This window comes from Pogona vitticeps, chromosome 4 (assembly GCF_051106095.1).
Source record: "Pogona vitticeps strain Pit_001003342236 chromosome 4, PviZW2.1, whole genome shotgun sequence".
In the NCBI taxonomy this organism is placed as follows: Eukaryota; Metazoa; Chordata; class Lepidosauria; order Squamata; family Agamidae; genus Pogona; species Pogona vitticeps.
The window spans coordinates 143,754,395-143,769,097 of NC_135786.1; the positions used below are offsets into that span (position 1 = coordinate 143,754,395).

The following is a 14,703-nucleotide window of genomic DNA, read 5'->3' on the forward strand; positions in this document are numbered from 1 at the left end:
TTGGATAGCTATATATCTTATTAATTGCATTCCTCATGTTCTCCTCCTCTTGAGGTGCACCTTTTTGAGTGTGATAAATGTTAATTATATGCACAGTGATGTGGCAGTGGGAAAGGTTAGTTGTTATGCAATCAAAGTTGTTATACCTTGAAAAATGTTCCAAGTGAGATGTTTGTTTCTGTTCTGTTATTTAATAGCAGAATCATTAAACAGCATTATTCAGACACTCCCAGTGAGTGAATTGAGGTAGCTGGAAGGTTTTCAAAGACAGCTGTTCAACCTGCATATATCAACTTGCTCCCCAACTCTCATCAAAGTGCAGAATTTGTCCTCTGCTGCACAACTTTAGCATAATGCAGTCCCAGGCTGCAAGGAACACATAGAAAGAGCGGCCTTAGAAAAAGCGTTACTAGATGGAAAAATGCTGGTAGAAAGAGGAATCTGTAAGGCTAGTCAGGCAGAACAAGACAGCTTGATTCACAAAGGGTACTTTCCTAACAGAAATATATCCCGCATTTTGTCCACATTATTCACAGATGCTAGAACTTTCTACGAATGCCACTTCCAGTAATATCACTAGGTTCTGAGAGTGGTCTCTGCAACATCTTGCACTCCTTTCTGAAGTATTCTATGGGAATTCATGGAACTTCCCCAGTCAGATCAACACATTACTACTATTAAAGGCTCTGAATTTTCAGACCTTGTTTCTAGGGAACTAGCAAGCATCCAGCCATGTTTCGCTAAGTAATGCTCCCCCACCTTTCCAATACTAGGGATGTATATAAAGCACTTTATAGTGTCGAAAACGCAATGCAAGTGCAACACAATGACTAGTAAACAATGCATGCTTTTTATGCATAGACTTTTATTGATTTATCAGCATTCTATTGGGCTAAATGATATCCTTGGGAAAGATTTTGAAACAGCAGTATACAGACAGCCACAGGAAAGGGATCAACCAGTGTCAGAATATTTGGTTACTGGGCCTTCCCTTTGCCTCCCCCCAGGGGGAAAAGGCAAGGTCAAGCTTTAAGGTACCTTTAGACACTCTCAGAACTTGACTTGCATGCGGAAGTGTGTCTGCTTTGTAGCATTATTCTGCATGCCCGTCTTCAGCATCCACTTTGCTTTCATCCTCTGGAGGTACTGCATGTCCCGCTCACGAGCCAGCGCTGCTCCTGCAACAGCAGAGAAAGAGCGAATATTCAACATCTAGCAGATGGGGAAAGGACCTTTCTGAAGGGGAATGCCTAATCTACTGTGATCTTGGCAATGAAAGACTGAGGTTTTTGGCTTGAGTCAGAACGGTTGCACTAGAGATGCATTCAATTTTGGCCCTGGAATTTATCCCAGTAAAATCATCCCAGCAGTGGCAATTGCAGCTAATTAAAGACCTCTCTCCCCCTCCCTCACCCCAATGTTGAAGCTCTTGACAGCTTCCTCACTATTAAAGGGATCCAACAAGAGCCCTGGGACCTGGAGAGAGGAAGACTGGAAATATTTTCTTTCTGAAAAATCACCATAGCAGATGACATCATAAGCCTTGTTTGGCATACCTTATGGCAACAGGATTTTCACTATCTATCTATTTATTTATTCAATTTATATCCTGCCCATCTAAACCGTAGTCTACTCTGGGCAGCTAACAACAATACATAAAAGTAAAAGAAATTTAAAATAAAAACAACTGTATTAATATGTAGTCTTTGAAAATGTGTTAGTACCAAGGATATGCCACTACTAGCTAGTTGTTATTCTGATTACTTCCAGATAACATGTTCTATGTACAATTTGCAAAAAGGTGCTTCTCAACGGCATTGGTTAATAACAGCACTGATGTGATATATTAGTTGTTTGCCTACCTGTGCTGCTTGTCCATCCAAGGGCTTTATATTGCTGCAACACTCTGCCCACTGCCTGTTTATTTTTTGAAACTGCTACTGTTCGCACAGTGCCAAATCGCTGCTTGTAGTATCTCATCAGAGAACGGTGACCAATCCTGGCACCTTTAGTAAAGTGACAGAAAAGGGAGTAAATAGCTATTTGTCTTTTTAAACAGAGACAAAGTGGGAATTAGGAATATCATAATGGAACCCCTCCCCTTGGCTGAAATCCTGTTGCAGAGGGAAAACAAAAGGTAACTAGGCTGTAAACCCTAGAATTCTCAAAGGACAGGATCATTAGACCATGTGGAGGGATGCATTAATGTGTGTTTGTATTTAAAGAAAACTTACTGGCATAGGCAAATATGAGTATTTTATCATGGAACCCCACAATTATGTCATGGGGGTCCTGCTGAGAATTAGATGCTCTGCTGTACCAATGGTTCCCGACCATGGGGGTCACAGGTGTTGACCAAATGGGACATCATGTTTTCATAACAACGACTAAATTGTTCAGTGCTCATGCCAACCTGCATCCATGACATCTCATTTCCTATCAACCCTTTCATTTCACAGATTATCCACCTGTGGAATCTGATCAGCTAGCAATAACTCTGAAACCTCCAAGTGTGTCTCCCCTGGAAAAACAAGTTATCATAAATGAATAACATACTGTAGTAACACAATGACTGGAATCATACACATGTCCTTCTTGGAAAAAGTTTTGTTATTGTTTCTGTGATTACACAGATCATTGCATAGGACGTAAGATACACATCCCAGTGTAGTACAGTGGTTAGGAGTGCTGGACTATAGGGAGACCAGAATTCTAGTCCTAACTCGGCCATCAAACCCACTGGGTGACCTTGAGTCACTCATTTTTTTCCAGCTTGATGTACCTCACAGTGTTGTTGTAAAGATAAACTGGGAAGGAGGACAGGCATGCATATTGTCTTGAATTCATTGAAGGAAAGATGGAATATAACACATATTAAAGAACCATTGCCCTAGACTCAACAATCCTAAAGAGCTAAAAGCTCAATATGCAGTGTTTAGGTACTACTATACTGGGAAGGCTTACACAGGTAGCAACCCATTCCATATGGCACAAGCATTGTAATTATATAAAGAGAACCATGGAAGAAAATCTAATTGCAGCTCAAAAGTCCCCTTCATTGCAGATTAAACTAATGAGGAAAAAAAATCTTCCGTGTTACTGATGCAGCAGAGTGCTTGTCTTGTTGAGAACAACAGCTTAACACAATGGGTTGGATCTAGATTTAGTCACGGTTAGCACAGAGTAAGGGGAAACAGTGGGTGTGCTAGGCATGACTGACGTAAATATCTCTATTTTAGGCATGACTAAGCCATCCTCAGAATAAACCCAGCGCACTGTTTCTCTGCAGCATGCCACTTTATCAGAATGTTCTGTTCACCAACTGACAAGTGTTCAGGAAAATGAAGACAATCATATTCAAATTGGTAGCCTGTTTGGTGTAGTGGACAGAGTGCCCGACTGGAAAGCAGGAGATCTGTGTTTAGTTTCCAGTCAGCCATGGAAATTCACTGGAGGAGTGCTGGCAATAGTAGACAACTCTTTGAACATATCATGCACCTTGAAATCCTATTAGGGTTACAATAAGTTGGACTTGATGACGCATAGCAACACCACCTTCAAAATACTATCATGACCATTTTTCCCTGTGAAGTGTTAAAAAGGAAGTCTCTAATAGTGCAAACACCTTCCAGCTATACCCCCAATTATTCCTAGGGGATTACAAGCCCATAGTTTGACAGCTTCTCCACCCCAAATTCCCCAGAAATAGCCCAGGATGATCAGGGATGTCACTTTGCCCCTTCCAAGATCCAATTTGTACGGCATATGATCAAAAAGTGAGGAAAGCGGGGAAAAGAATTTTTGCACAATTGGAGAGCACTAACTTGCTTCCATTTCACACCAGAGCAAAGGGCTCTAAACCTGCATGTCCTTAGAGGGCTACCGCAACCCAAATCTGATATAATGGAAGCTAGGGGACAGCAGTCCACAGCCATGTGCCTGTGCTGATGAGTCAGAAAAACAACCTGAATCAATATTTATGATGGAAGCCATCTCCCTTATCCCCCTATGAGAGAACAAGCTGCATGTCCGCTTGCTGAGAGACTGGATTTCTGAAACCCTGCAGCACCACCTAATGCTGGTGAACTTAAACATACCTGGGACCAACAGCCTTATTCAGACTTTATAATTAAACTCATCATGTGTAAAGGGGAGCACACTAGCCCTGCCCCATCATCTCTTCCTTCACCCTACATCTGAATAGAGCCAGAGTTCTTCCACATGGATTCAGAACTGGAAAAATCAGGATCCCAACTCATGTGGAGATTATTAATGGATCAGAGATCTCTCCCCTTTCACGTGAAATTGGTGATAAAGGGAAGCAGGGACCAATTTTGTCACTCCAAAAATGTTGCCACATTATAATGCTGGAATAGGATTAAATTCTGAGATTTTCCAGAGTTCCTACATCCCTCTTTTAAGAATTATGCCTCACCGAAGTTTGAGGTAGGAAACACATGTACAAAAATGCACTTTCCCTATTCTGAGGGATGAGAAATGTGTAGCCATTCCAATGTTGCTGTACTGCATCTTCCACCAGCCCTACCAGATTAACCAGCGATGGAAGCTGCAGTCCAGCATCTAATGACCTCATATTTCCTATTTCTGTCATTAAAAGAATATTTGCCCTCAGTACATTTTTACCTCAGCAAATGATTCTTCTGCACTACAGCTTGCTAGAAATCACTCTTACTTCAAATAACTCTAAACCTAATCATGGCCATCTGTTTCCTTCATTTTGCAGCCAACTTGTCCCACAGAGCACATGAAAAATGACAGTTCCACTGCCTGTTAGCAAACATTGCCACCTTCAAAGAAGTCTTTTGAGCAGATCAAAGAAAAACTCTAATAACCTGACTAGAGAGATGAAAAGGTACCACATGAGGGCGTGTGGAAATTGCAAGGCAATCCAATGCCAGGATTGCATGAACACATTAAACTCAGTGAGACTTACATCTGACTGCTCACAAAAGGAGCAAAGTTGCAAGCACAACTCATGGCCAGAATAGCATGAGTGTCATACATGAGGTTAGGCACTTTCTTAGAAGAGACACTCCTCTCTCAGGGCAACAAAAGATCCCAAGATCTTGGCTGTAAAAACAATTTTGCTGGAGAATCACTGGAGAATTGGGGAGATCAGGGGAAGAGAAATAAGGGAACCAGATGCCCCCATCCAATGAAGTGTGTGTTAGTTATTTTCATTTGTAAAAATAATCTTCGCAACATTCATATCAATATTGACTCATTAGCAGCCACTGATGAGAAAGTAACATCCCACAGAGGGCCATAATTTGGCACTAGTTGGTGCCAAATTATTATCTATCTTTAAGCATGTTTCAAAACTGTTCTAAAGGACCTTTTCCAGTTTTTTTTAAATGTGTAACATGCTGTTTTTACACTGTAATTTACTATACTTTTAGTTGCTTCCCACTGTAGAACCATTGTATCTGCGGAATCAGTACTTGTGGTTTCGCTTATCTGCTCCCTGAAAATATTAAATAAAGCCCATAAATATGCATTTCCAAGCTTTATTACCAGAACTGCCCACTAGAGGGAACGAGAGACTAAGCTATACACAGGGCTTCTATTACTGTGTTTTCTGGCAGGGGAGCTTGGAACCAACCCCTCACAAATATTGCAGTCTTAATGTATTTTAAATTCTACATAAACCACATTGGGTCTCTCTATTGGGAGGTATTAAATGAATAATGAATGTTTTGGATTAGAAAATGCATTAGTTTCTTCATTCAGTCTTTTAGTTTAGAAAAGGATAAACAATGGAAAGAATTCAGATACAGTGGTGCCCCGCTGAACGATTACCCCGCTTGACAACAAATCCGCTTAATGCTGAAGTTTTGTGATCGCTTTTGCGATTGCAAAATGATGTTTAGATGGGGGAATTTCGCTTAACGTTGATCGGTTCCCTATTTTGGGAACCGATTTTTCACTTTACGACAATCAGCAAACAGCTGATTGTCGGGTTTCAAAATGGTCACCAGCTATAGAAAATGGCTCCCCACTGTGTTAGGGACGGATTCCTTGCATTACAGGTACCAGAAAATGGCTGCCGTATGGAGGATCTTCACTGGACAACCAGGTATTTCGCCCATTGGAACGCACTGAAGGTTTTCAATGCGTTTAAATGGGTTTTTAAAATTTCGCTTGACGTTTTCGCTCTACAGCGATTTCGCTGGAACGAATTAACGTCGTCAAGCGAGGCACCACTGTAATTATTTTCAGCATACCATGGCACAGTCATCAAAACTACCCATTATGAATTCTGCCATCTCTCTGAAAATAGTCAAAAGGCACACTAGCACTTCTGAACTTGTCAGTCAGTCAGGATAATCCTAGTATTTTTCAATAATAATCTTACCAGAAGGTAAAATCAACTCCATAGATTCATCATCATATTCCAAATTTTTATGTGATGGCACTTCATCAGACATCTCCACATCCTCCTCTCCTTTCTGATAGTCAGGGTAAGTGCTCCTATGAACCAGCAACAGAAACATCTTGTGTTAGGGGGGAAAATGAGAAATAGGAGTTTCACCCTTAACAGTGGCCACACTCTTAACAGGTCAACCCCCAAACCAACAGCCACCTGGAATTTTCATTCAAATTCATCAGTCGGGATTTCCAAGACTAATGTGAATGATTTCTTGACAAGGTATTCCCCAAATTGTTACAATATGTCACTGCCATTAGATAACACTAAAAAGGTGCCAGAAACATCTGATTTTGTCAGCACAATATAAGGGGAGCACATAGCTCCTCTCATCTCTACTGCCATTTTCTTAATGGGATGATCAATGAAACTGAAGAGGTTCCTGCTTGCATGTAGGCTCCTACATGTGAACAAGAAAGCTGGTGTTCTTGCTGATATCAATTGCCAAGGTACGAGTGAGACTCTTTCCACTTCAGTCAAGATTACTGTGCAAAGGAAGTGATGACAGAGAGGCAAAGCGGGCTCTAAATGATCTAATTCTCTTACACCCGAATAGAGCTAATATAAACAAGCCACCATAGGGTGAACAAGCCGCCAGATGTTCTGGCTCATCTCTGAAAGGGGTGGAATCTTGAAATTTCTCAACACATTTTAACACCAATCTTCACATAGTACATTCAGGATTACTCCATCTGAGGCAAAGAGAAAAAAACAGAGACGCAGGAGAAAAAAAATGGAGACCCTCCCCCTTTTAAAAATGTGTTCTCATAACCACAGTTGGTTGGATACTGATCTTGTAAAATATTAGTCACCTCAAAGAAAAAGTTCTAGACTAGCTCTCATTTCGATATGTCCGTTTTCTAGAAGCAGTATGTGTATCCACAGGTACAGTCAACATGAGATCCCTACCCTTATCTGGAATGGTCCAGGGCTATGCTGGACAATCAGTTTAGTCTTTTTCAAAAAGATCATACCACACTCAGAGAAAAAAGAATTCATTAAATGATGCAATGGATCACCAGAAAAGAAAAGAAAAGAAAAGAAAAGAAAGAAAGGGGTCCAAGATAACAGGAAACAGATATAAGCTTAGTATTAATTATTATCCTCAAAAGGGTGTGATGCAAATCTTTTTTGCTGAGCTTATCAATCAGCTATGTAGAGAGCTGCCATTTTGTATTCCACACAGTCCCATGTACAACAATGGTTCTATATGCGTTGGCTGAAATCCTGCTGCTTAGTGTGGCAAGTCACAACTAGAGTGGGCCCGCTGAATCGGCAGGTGTCCGGTGAGACAACTCCTCCATACATTCCATTGATTCAAAGGGCTTAATCTAGTTCAGCCTCACTACACAAAGCAACAGGATTTCAGTCATGTTACAATTCTTATAAATAAAACCTCCCACTCAGCTGTTCAAATTCCTGCATGGAAGCTCAAGGGGGAGTCTCACCGACAAACCACTCCTTGAACATCTTACCTTGAAAACTTGTATGTCGGAAGCAACCTGGTCACATGGAACATATACACAAAGCTGAACGGTTGTGCTTTCTAATCTGACAGCTGTCATGTCCTACCTGAAATCATAGAAGTCAGCAAACTCCAGGGCTGCATCTCCCTCTGTGAAGAGCTTGCAGTGGCTTTTGTCATTCATGTGTGCCTGGACCGCTTCGGTCGAGTAAAAAGATTTCCCTTTCTCATTGCACCACAAGCAGATCTTCCCAACGCCAACCTTCTCTCCTGTTAGTTGCAAAAGGGAAGAGATGCTGTACTTTGATCTTGCATCAGCTCAGTCTCTTCAGCTATTTCATGATCCAAACACTGGCCTTGTAGAACCGAAACGCCACACAGAGTAAGCTCAGATACTAAGCAAATCGCTGGTCTTTATGCACAACCCCAAACAAAATACCTATGTCTTATATATGAAAAGTCCAGGTAACAGAAATGTGTCCACACAAACCTGAGCTATTAATCAGGACTGCTCTTCTCTGCCAAGCCTCAACTGGCCACTGCAAACTCTAAATAACTGTGTTATTATGGAGTGTGCATGGTAGCAATTGGTTTCTATATGCAAGTATTCTGCTCTTTGTAGCATAAGTAGTGCCTTCACCAAGAACTGAATAATCATATGTGCATATCAAATGACACATAGATAGGGGGAAAAAACAGAACCGCTCCCACTGTCAAGAATCTCCACCATCTTTTCTGCCTTCCTTAGCAATTCGGGTTAGTAAAGTCTGCCCCCCAGATGTTTTTGGACTGCAATTTCTGTCAGTCTCACCAGCAACGCCAAGGAGTGCCAGGAGATAAAGTCCAATGACATCTACCCACAGAAAACTCCTGGAAGGAAAGGACAGTTTGGCTCTGTGCATAGTGGACTTTAACTGCATCCCTCCTTCAAATGTTACACCCAATATCTGGGGTGCAGGGACTGAATCTGGGGTACAGCATCCTTCTGTAGTAAGTAGTCTCTGTGCCCTTACAGCCTCATCCACACTAATGTAGATGGGGAGTCAAGAATCTATGTGTTTAATCATTAAAATGCCAAACAATGTTCAAATATTTAAGGGTTGGACAACCAGTGTTCTCCCAATACCATCAGACTACAATTCCTAGCTTTCCTTGCCACCACCTAAGGCTTATAGGAGCTGCAGTACAGTAACAGTAGAAGGACCACAAGTTGGTCACCTTGATGTTTAACAAGAACAAAAAACAACACTATGATGAATGTTGCATTATGATTCCTTGAGATCAGCAATGTGATGTCCTCTGGTTAAGAGTTGGACAGCTCCGAGACTTACCTAAATACTTAATCAGCCCTCTGAGATCTACAAGATATTCTATATCTGGAATAAAGAAACTGTGGACTTTCGTCATGTGGGCGACACTCTTCATGAGACAGCTTGAATGGTGGGAACAGAATAAGCAGTCTGTCACTGGAATTGCATCAGATCCACTGTCGCTTGGTCCATCTGGTATTCCTTCCATCTCCACTTCTTCAGACTCCAGCTCTTCATCTGAGTCGACATCCTCCCAACCTTTCAAAGCAAAGTAAACATTTAATTGTGCCTACAGGACTAAACACTCAGGCATTTGCGCTGAACATGAAAACATGACGATCTCTACACACCTCCTTTAGTCTCCCTGGTATCTACCCTCCTACTCACACACATCTAAACTTGGTGAGGTGAGGCGGTATGTTACATCTGCCTTGGTTCTCCAAGCTTTGCACCATGTATCAGAGCCAGTCTCTGGACTGTCGTTGCTATCTCGTGGCTGATTCCTATGATGATCCAGAACAATGTACACTTTTTCACCACGGGGACCATTCCCACTCGATTCCGCAAGATATGCTCACCAGGGTTTGGCCCTAGCATGGGGGGCTCTCCAGGCAGTGAGTTAGGCATCCATGCAACAAGCCACGGATGGGGACTCGAGTCAAAGGACTCACTGTCAAGTCAGACTTAAGTTGCACCGGCGACTCAACGCAGACTTGACTTGCTTGGGTTTTTTCCAATAACTCGAACTTGACCCACAACTCAGAACCCACCCACCCCTCCTTTTTTTTCCTGGGGGAAAACACTTGTTTTAAATAGGGACTTGGACTTGGTAACAAAGACTCAGACCCAAAGACTTGCCAACAACCCTGCAACAAGCCACAGATGTCCTCTGACCACAGACCTCTAAGCCCACTGCATGAGGTTGCCAATTAACCAATTAATCTATCAATAAAAGCAACACACACAATTTCCCCAAAGCAAGAAGTATGCATGTTTTTAGAAAACCAGTATGCACCCCCAGAGGACATCAGAAAAAACACACTCCTTCTCACATGAGGGGAAAAGAAAAAAGCAGGAATGCTTCTAAGTTGGGGTTGTTATTAGCAATCATCCTAAGCACTGCTACTGAAAACATTTTCTTCACTTCTCGGTTCCTGCTGAAAAGGATTCACTTTCCTTAAAACCCCAAGCTGTATGTGGAAGCTGCCCTCATCCTGTTACCTTCCTCCATGTCGTCCCCTTCCTCTTCATCCTCAGATTGCTCTTTCGCCAGCTTCTTGGCTTGCTCTTCAAACCACTGAAGTCGGGGTGCTTTTTCTACATGTTCTCTGCTTTGGGCTGAACGGCTACTTTCTGCAGCAACCGAAGATCCAAAGGTGCCAACAGAGGATGAGGAAACCTTCTTTGGAGACGAGGATGGCTGAGCCCGAATGGCTTGCCGGATAGCGGCATTCATGGCATCTTTGTCCACGCTCTCCTCAGCAAGGCCCTTCTCCAAGTTCTTCTCATTCAGGAGTTCCACTTTTTTGCTGACAGCCTGGACAGCTCTCTTTTCGAGCTCTAAGTGCTTCTTGGACTTCAGGTGGTTCTCATAAGCATTGAAGTTGGAGAATCGCTTGCTGCAGGCCGTACAGTACGTAGCCGTGGCTTTGTTCTGCTCCTCCAGCCCTGCTCTTTGGGCCAGGACCCTCTCCTGGAAGTTCTCGGCTGTCACTGGTGGCATCCCTGCCACCTTCCGCTTCAGATTGTACCTGTGCCAGTCAGTCTTGTAATGGGTACGCTGAACCTCAGCATCCTTGAAAGCCACACGACAGGTGATGCAGGTATACAATGCCACGGCTGGAACAGAAAGCGAACAGACATAATAATGGAAGCTGACCAGAACAAGTGAAAAACTAGATATATGGGTCCCCTCCAGCTATGCAGTTCTAAGATGATATGATGAAGCCCTTCTCCTTGGAATGCTAGCTTTCTAAATGCATGTGCTATTTTGTATGGAGAACCTTTCCTTCATCTCGGGCTCTCACGTGCTGTCAGAAGTGGTACCCTCAGAAGTTTGCCTTCTTATCTGCTTCTTGTGCAAATGAGGCCTCCATTAATTACCATGAAACAGTTTGAAAAATTAAATCTTCCCTTTAATTTTGTTTTTGTTTTTCTCCTCGTAGTTTAAATACATCTTATAGGCTTCAGCCCTATAGCACATCTAAGTCATTCGTTCATTAAAAGAACTCCAGAAAGGAATTAAATACTCCTTCAGATCTACAGCTGCACATTTGCAGACCCTTCATTCTTTTAAAAACTGAGCCACAAATTACGGTAAGAAACCACTGAAATCAAATCTACACTGAATTCCTAGTGTGGTGTAGTGGCCAGAGCAATGGACAAGGGCTCTGGAGGACAGGGTTCAAATCCCCACACCAGCATAGAAACTCAATGGGAGACCAGAACTGGTAAAAACACTCCTTAAATAGCTAACCTTGAAGAAAAACCTTCAGAACAGGGCCAAACAGCCTGAAAAACCTCCAACAACCATTGGATCCCGGCCGTGAAAGCCTTCAATAATACATTCACCTTGAAAACTGGGTCGCTATTAAGTCGGTTCCGACTTGACAGCACAGAAGGGGGACGGGGACACACACACACACACACACACACACACACACACACACACACACACACACACACACACACACACACACACACACACACACACACACACACACACACACACACACACACACACACACACACACACACACACACACACACACACACACCAAAATGCCTCTAGGTCAGTGGTTCGTAACCTTGGGTTACTCAGGTGTTTTTGGACTGCAACTCCCAGAACCCTTCACCACCAACTGTCCTGACTGGGGTTTCTGGGAGTTGCAGTTCAAAAACACCTGAGTAACCCAAAGTTTAAGAACCACTGCTCTAGGTGAGGGACTCCCTTCAGACTACACTTGCCATCAAAGCTTGAGGAGAGTTAGAGCCCAACACGTTGGGGCGACTCATGCTTAGGAAAGGCTACAGACAGGGACGACTACTGGGGCACAACGGTAATAGGAGGAGCCTGAAGCCGGATCCTGGACGAAGACCCATCCGGTTCTGACTCTGGTGCCGGCGCCAACTTTCCCTCAAGCCAGTCTGCAAAACATCTGGGCTCTAGCGCAGTGGCCCCCAACGTTGGGCCTCCAGATGTTCTTGGACTACAACTCCCAGAAGCCTTCACCACCCCCTTCTGCTGGCCAGGATTTCCAGGAGTTGAAGCCCAAGAACATCTGGAGGCCCAAGGTTGGGAACCGCTGCTTCTAGCGCGCTTCCAACTTCCCATCAGCCCACCTGGCGCCTCCGGGGAGGAGGCCTCGCCGCTCATCATCCGACAGCAGGGCAGGCCACCCCGGAAGGCAGCGGATCCCTTTTGAAGTCCACCGCCGCCCAATGGAAAGGCGGGGAGAGGCCAGAGAACGTTGGAGAGACGGGGGGGGGGCGAAGATTCCAACGCCTCGGGCTCAAAATCCCGGTCCCCGCATCTGCTGCCGGCCTTCTAACGCCCGAACAGCCACGCCTCCTCTTCTCCCTCTTCCGGGAAGGAGGAGGAAGTGACTCGGCCAACATGGCTGCCGCTTCGGCGTTCTCCGTCCCGCAGCCTCGAGCGCCCCCTCTGCTGCCTTGGAGGACTAATTGCTGCGTCGCATCGAGACTCGGCGTCCTGAGAAGCCGCCCGAAGAGGGACTTGGGTGTTGCTCCCCCCCCCTCTCGAATTAACCGCGAGAGATCCTCAGGCTTCGTTTTCCTCCGAAGTTCTCCCGGGGTTTCGTTGGCCGCTGGGTTGGGAACGGGAAGAAACCTGGTAGTCTGTACTCGGGTGGCTTCTGGCAGGAACAAAGCAGCAACTCCGAGAAAACGGGAAACTCTTCTGCCACCACTTGCTGGGACTTCTTGTGCTGGGATGAAAATTGCAATAGATGGGCAACAGTGGCTCTCCGTATGTTTTTGAAGTGAGTGCCCATGATCCTGCACTATAGTCTATGCTGGCAAGGGCTGATGGGAGTTACTATCCACAGCCTCTGGAAGGCCACATATGCTCCACCCTTGACCTTTAGAAACACTATGTTCTAAAAACCAATCTTTGATGCAAGCTTAAGGGCCATATAGGTACTGTATGTACCACACATCAGCTGTTTCATCTGTGGCAGCCAAGTATCATACCTTGCAGAGGACAATTCTCTACAGTCTGAAGTTCCTTTGTAAAGGAGTGTCCACAGTAGAGCCAGGTTAAAATTACGCTGTAAGGAGAAGAAGTAACCAAAACTTTGCAGTTGCTGATCAGCAGTATTGCTTGGGCCCTACAAATTGGCCAGGTCCTCATATGGTGGCATGCAATGCATTTCTATTTAAATGAGGGTTGTTTTTTTTTCCAGTCTCCAGATGCAAATTTGCACATGCATATATTATGAAAATCAGATTCTGTCTATGATGAAGTGTTTATTCTCTCTCTCTCTCTCTCTCTCTCTCTCTCTCTCTCTCTTTCTTGGATGATTTGTAAGTGGCACCTTAATATCCCTCTCTGGGAGAGAGTAGGGAATTGCTAGGTCCACACAATCTCTTCACTTTCTTTAATAACGAAGGAATAAAATTGCTTTTCTTTTTGTGTTAGTAATTGCAGGGAAAGAGTGATTTATATGAGATGTGGGAAAATGTAATGTACCTTGTGGAGGGTGGCTGTGGTAGTGGGGTATTACAGCATCTGTGGGAGCAATACAGAAAGAGCCTTGGAGAGCAGTGAACCCCTGGTCACAATGAGCTAAAGTATTGTGAAAATCTTTTGTGGACATAGTTCATTTAATCAAATTCATACGAAAACTGTTGTGTTGTTGCAGTAGTAAGGGTTTATAATTGATGAAATAAGAAATCCTTTCTTTACCTAAAACATCTTCTGTCAAGTGGGATTCTCTTCAGTTATAATGAAGAACAGTTTTTATAGATAGCTTGGAGATGTCATCTAGTGCAGAAAATGTGGTATCTCCCAATTCTTGGTAGGCATGGTCTGATTTTTAATTATAGCATCAATTTGGAGCCAAAATGCACAGGCTTCAGATTTGTTCCTGGGCCTAATTCATGCTCCAATCCAGCTCTTTCATTAAACCATTAGGCTCCGGATCATCTCAGGTAACAACTCCCCTTGTATAAACTTTTTTGGCCCCTCTCAATAGCAGTATTGTTTCTGATTTTTATTTGTAGCTCCTTTCATTGTCTGGAAACTGGCAAGGTTTCAGGATGAGTTGCTGTGCCTGCTGATCTTATGCAATTCTGCCACACGCACTAAACATTTATAAGCCTTTGCTGACATCTCATTGTAGCTAAGGGGGCAGGGCATCCAGAACTTTGGCAAATGGAGCTGTGTGAAACTCTGCTGTGGCTCTGAGACATGATCTAAGTCTTGGAGCTGAGGCTGCCTGCGCCAATGAGATGGGTTA

General features: G+C 43.7%; 1 protein-coding gene across 1 annotated transcript; it reads right to left on the minus strand.

Annotated features, from left to right (window-relative positions):
- Positions 1–845: 845 nt before the first annotated feature.
- Positions 846–12,802, minus strand: ZNF622 (zinc finger protein 622). Its single transcript, XM_020781288.3, has 7 exons — positions 12,566–12,802; positions 10,445–11,062; positions 9,245–9,481; positions 8,021–8,183; positions 6,377–6,492; positions 1,863–2,006; positions 846–1,178 (listed from the first exon to the last, which is right to left on the minus strand). Exons 1-7 carry the CDS (start codon positions 12,600–12,602, stop codon positions 1,051–1,053), a joined length of 1,443 nt encoding a protein of 480 aa, XP_020636947.3. The 5' UTR covers positions 12,603–12,802; the 3' UTR covers positions 846–1,050.
- Positions 12,803–14,703: the final 1,901 nt, after the last annotated feature.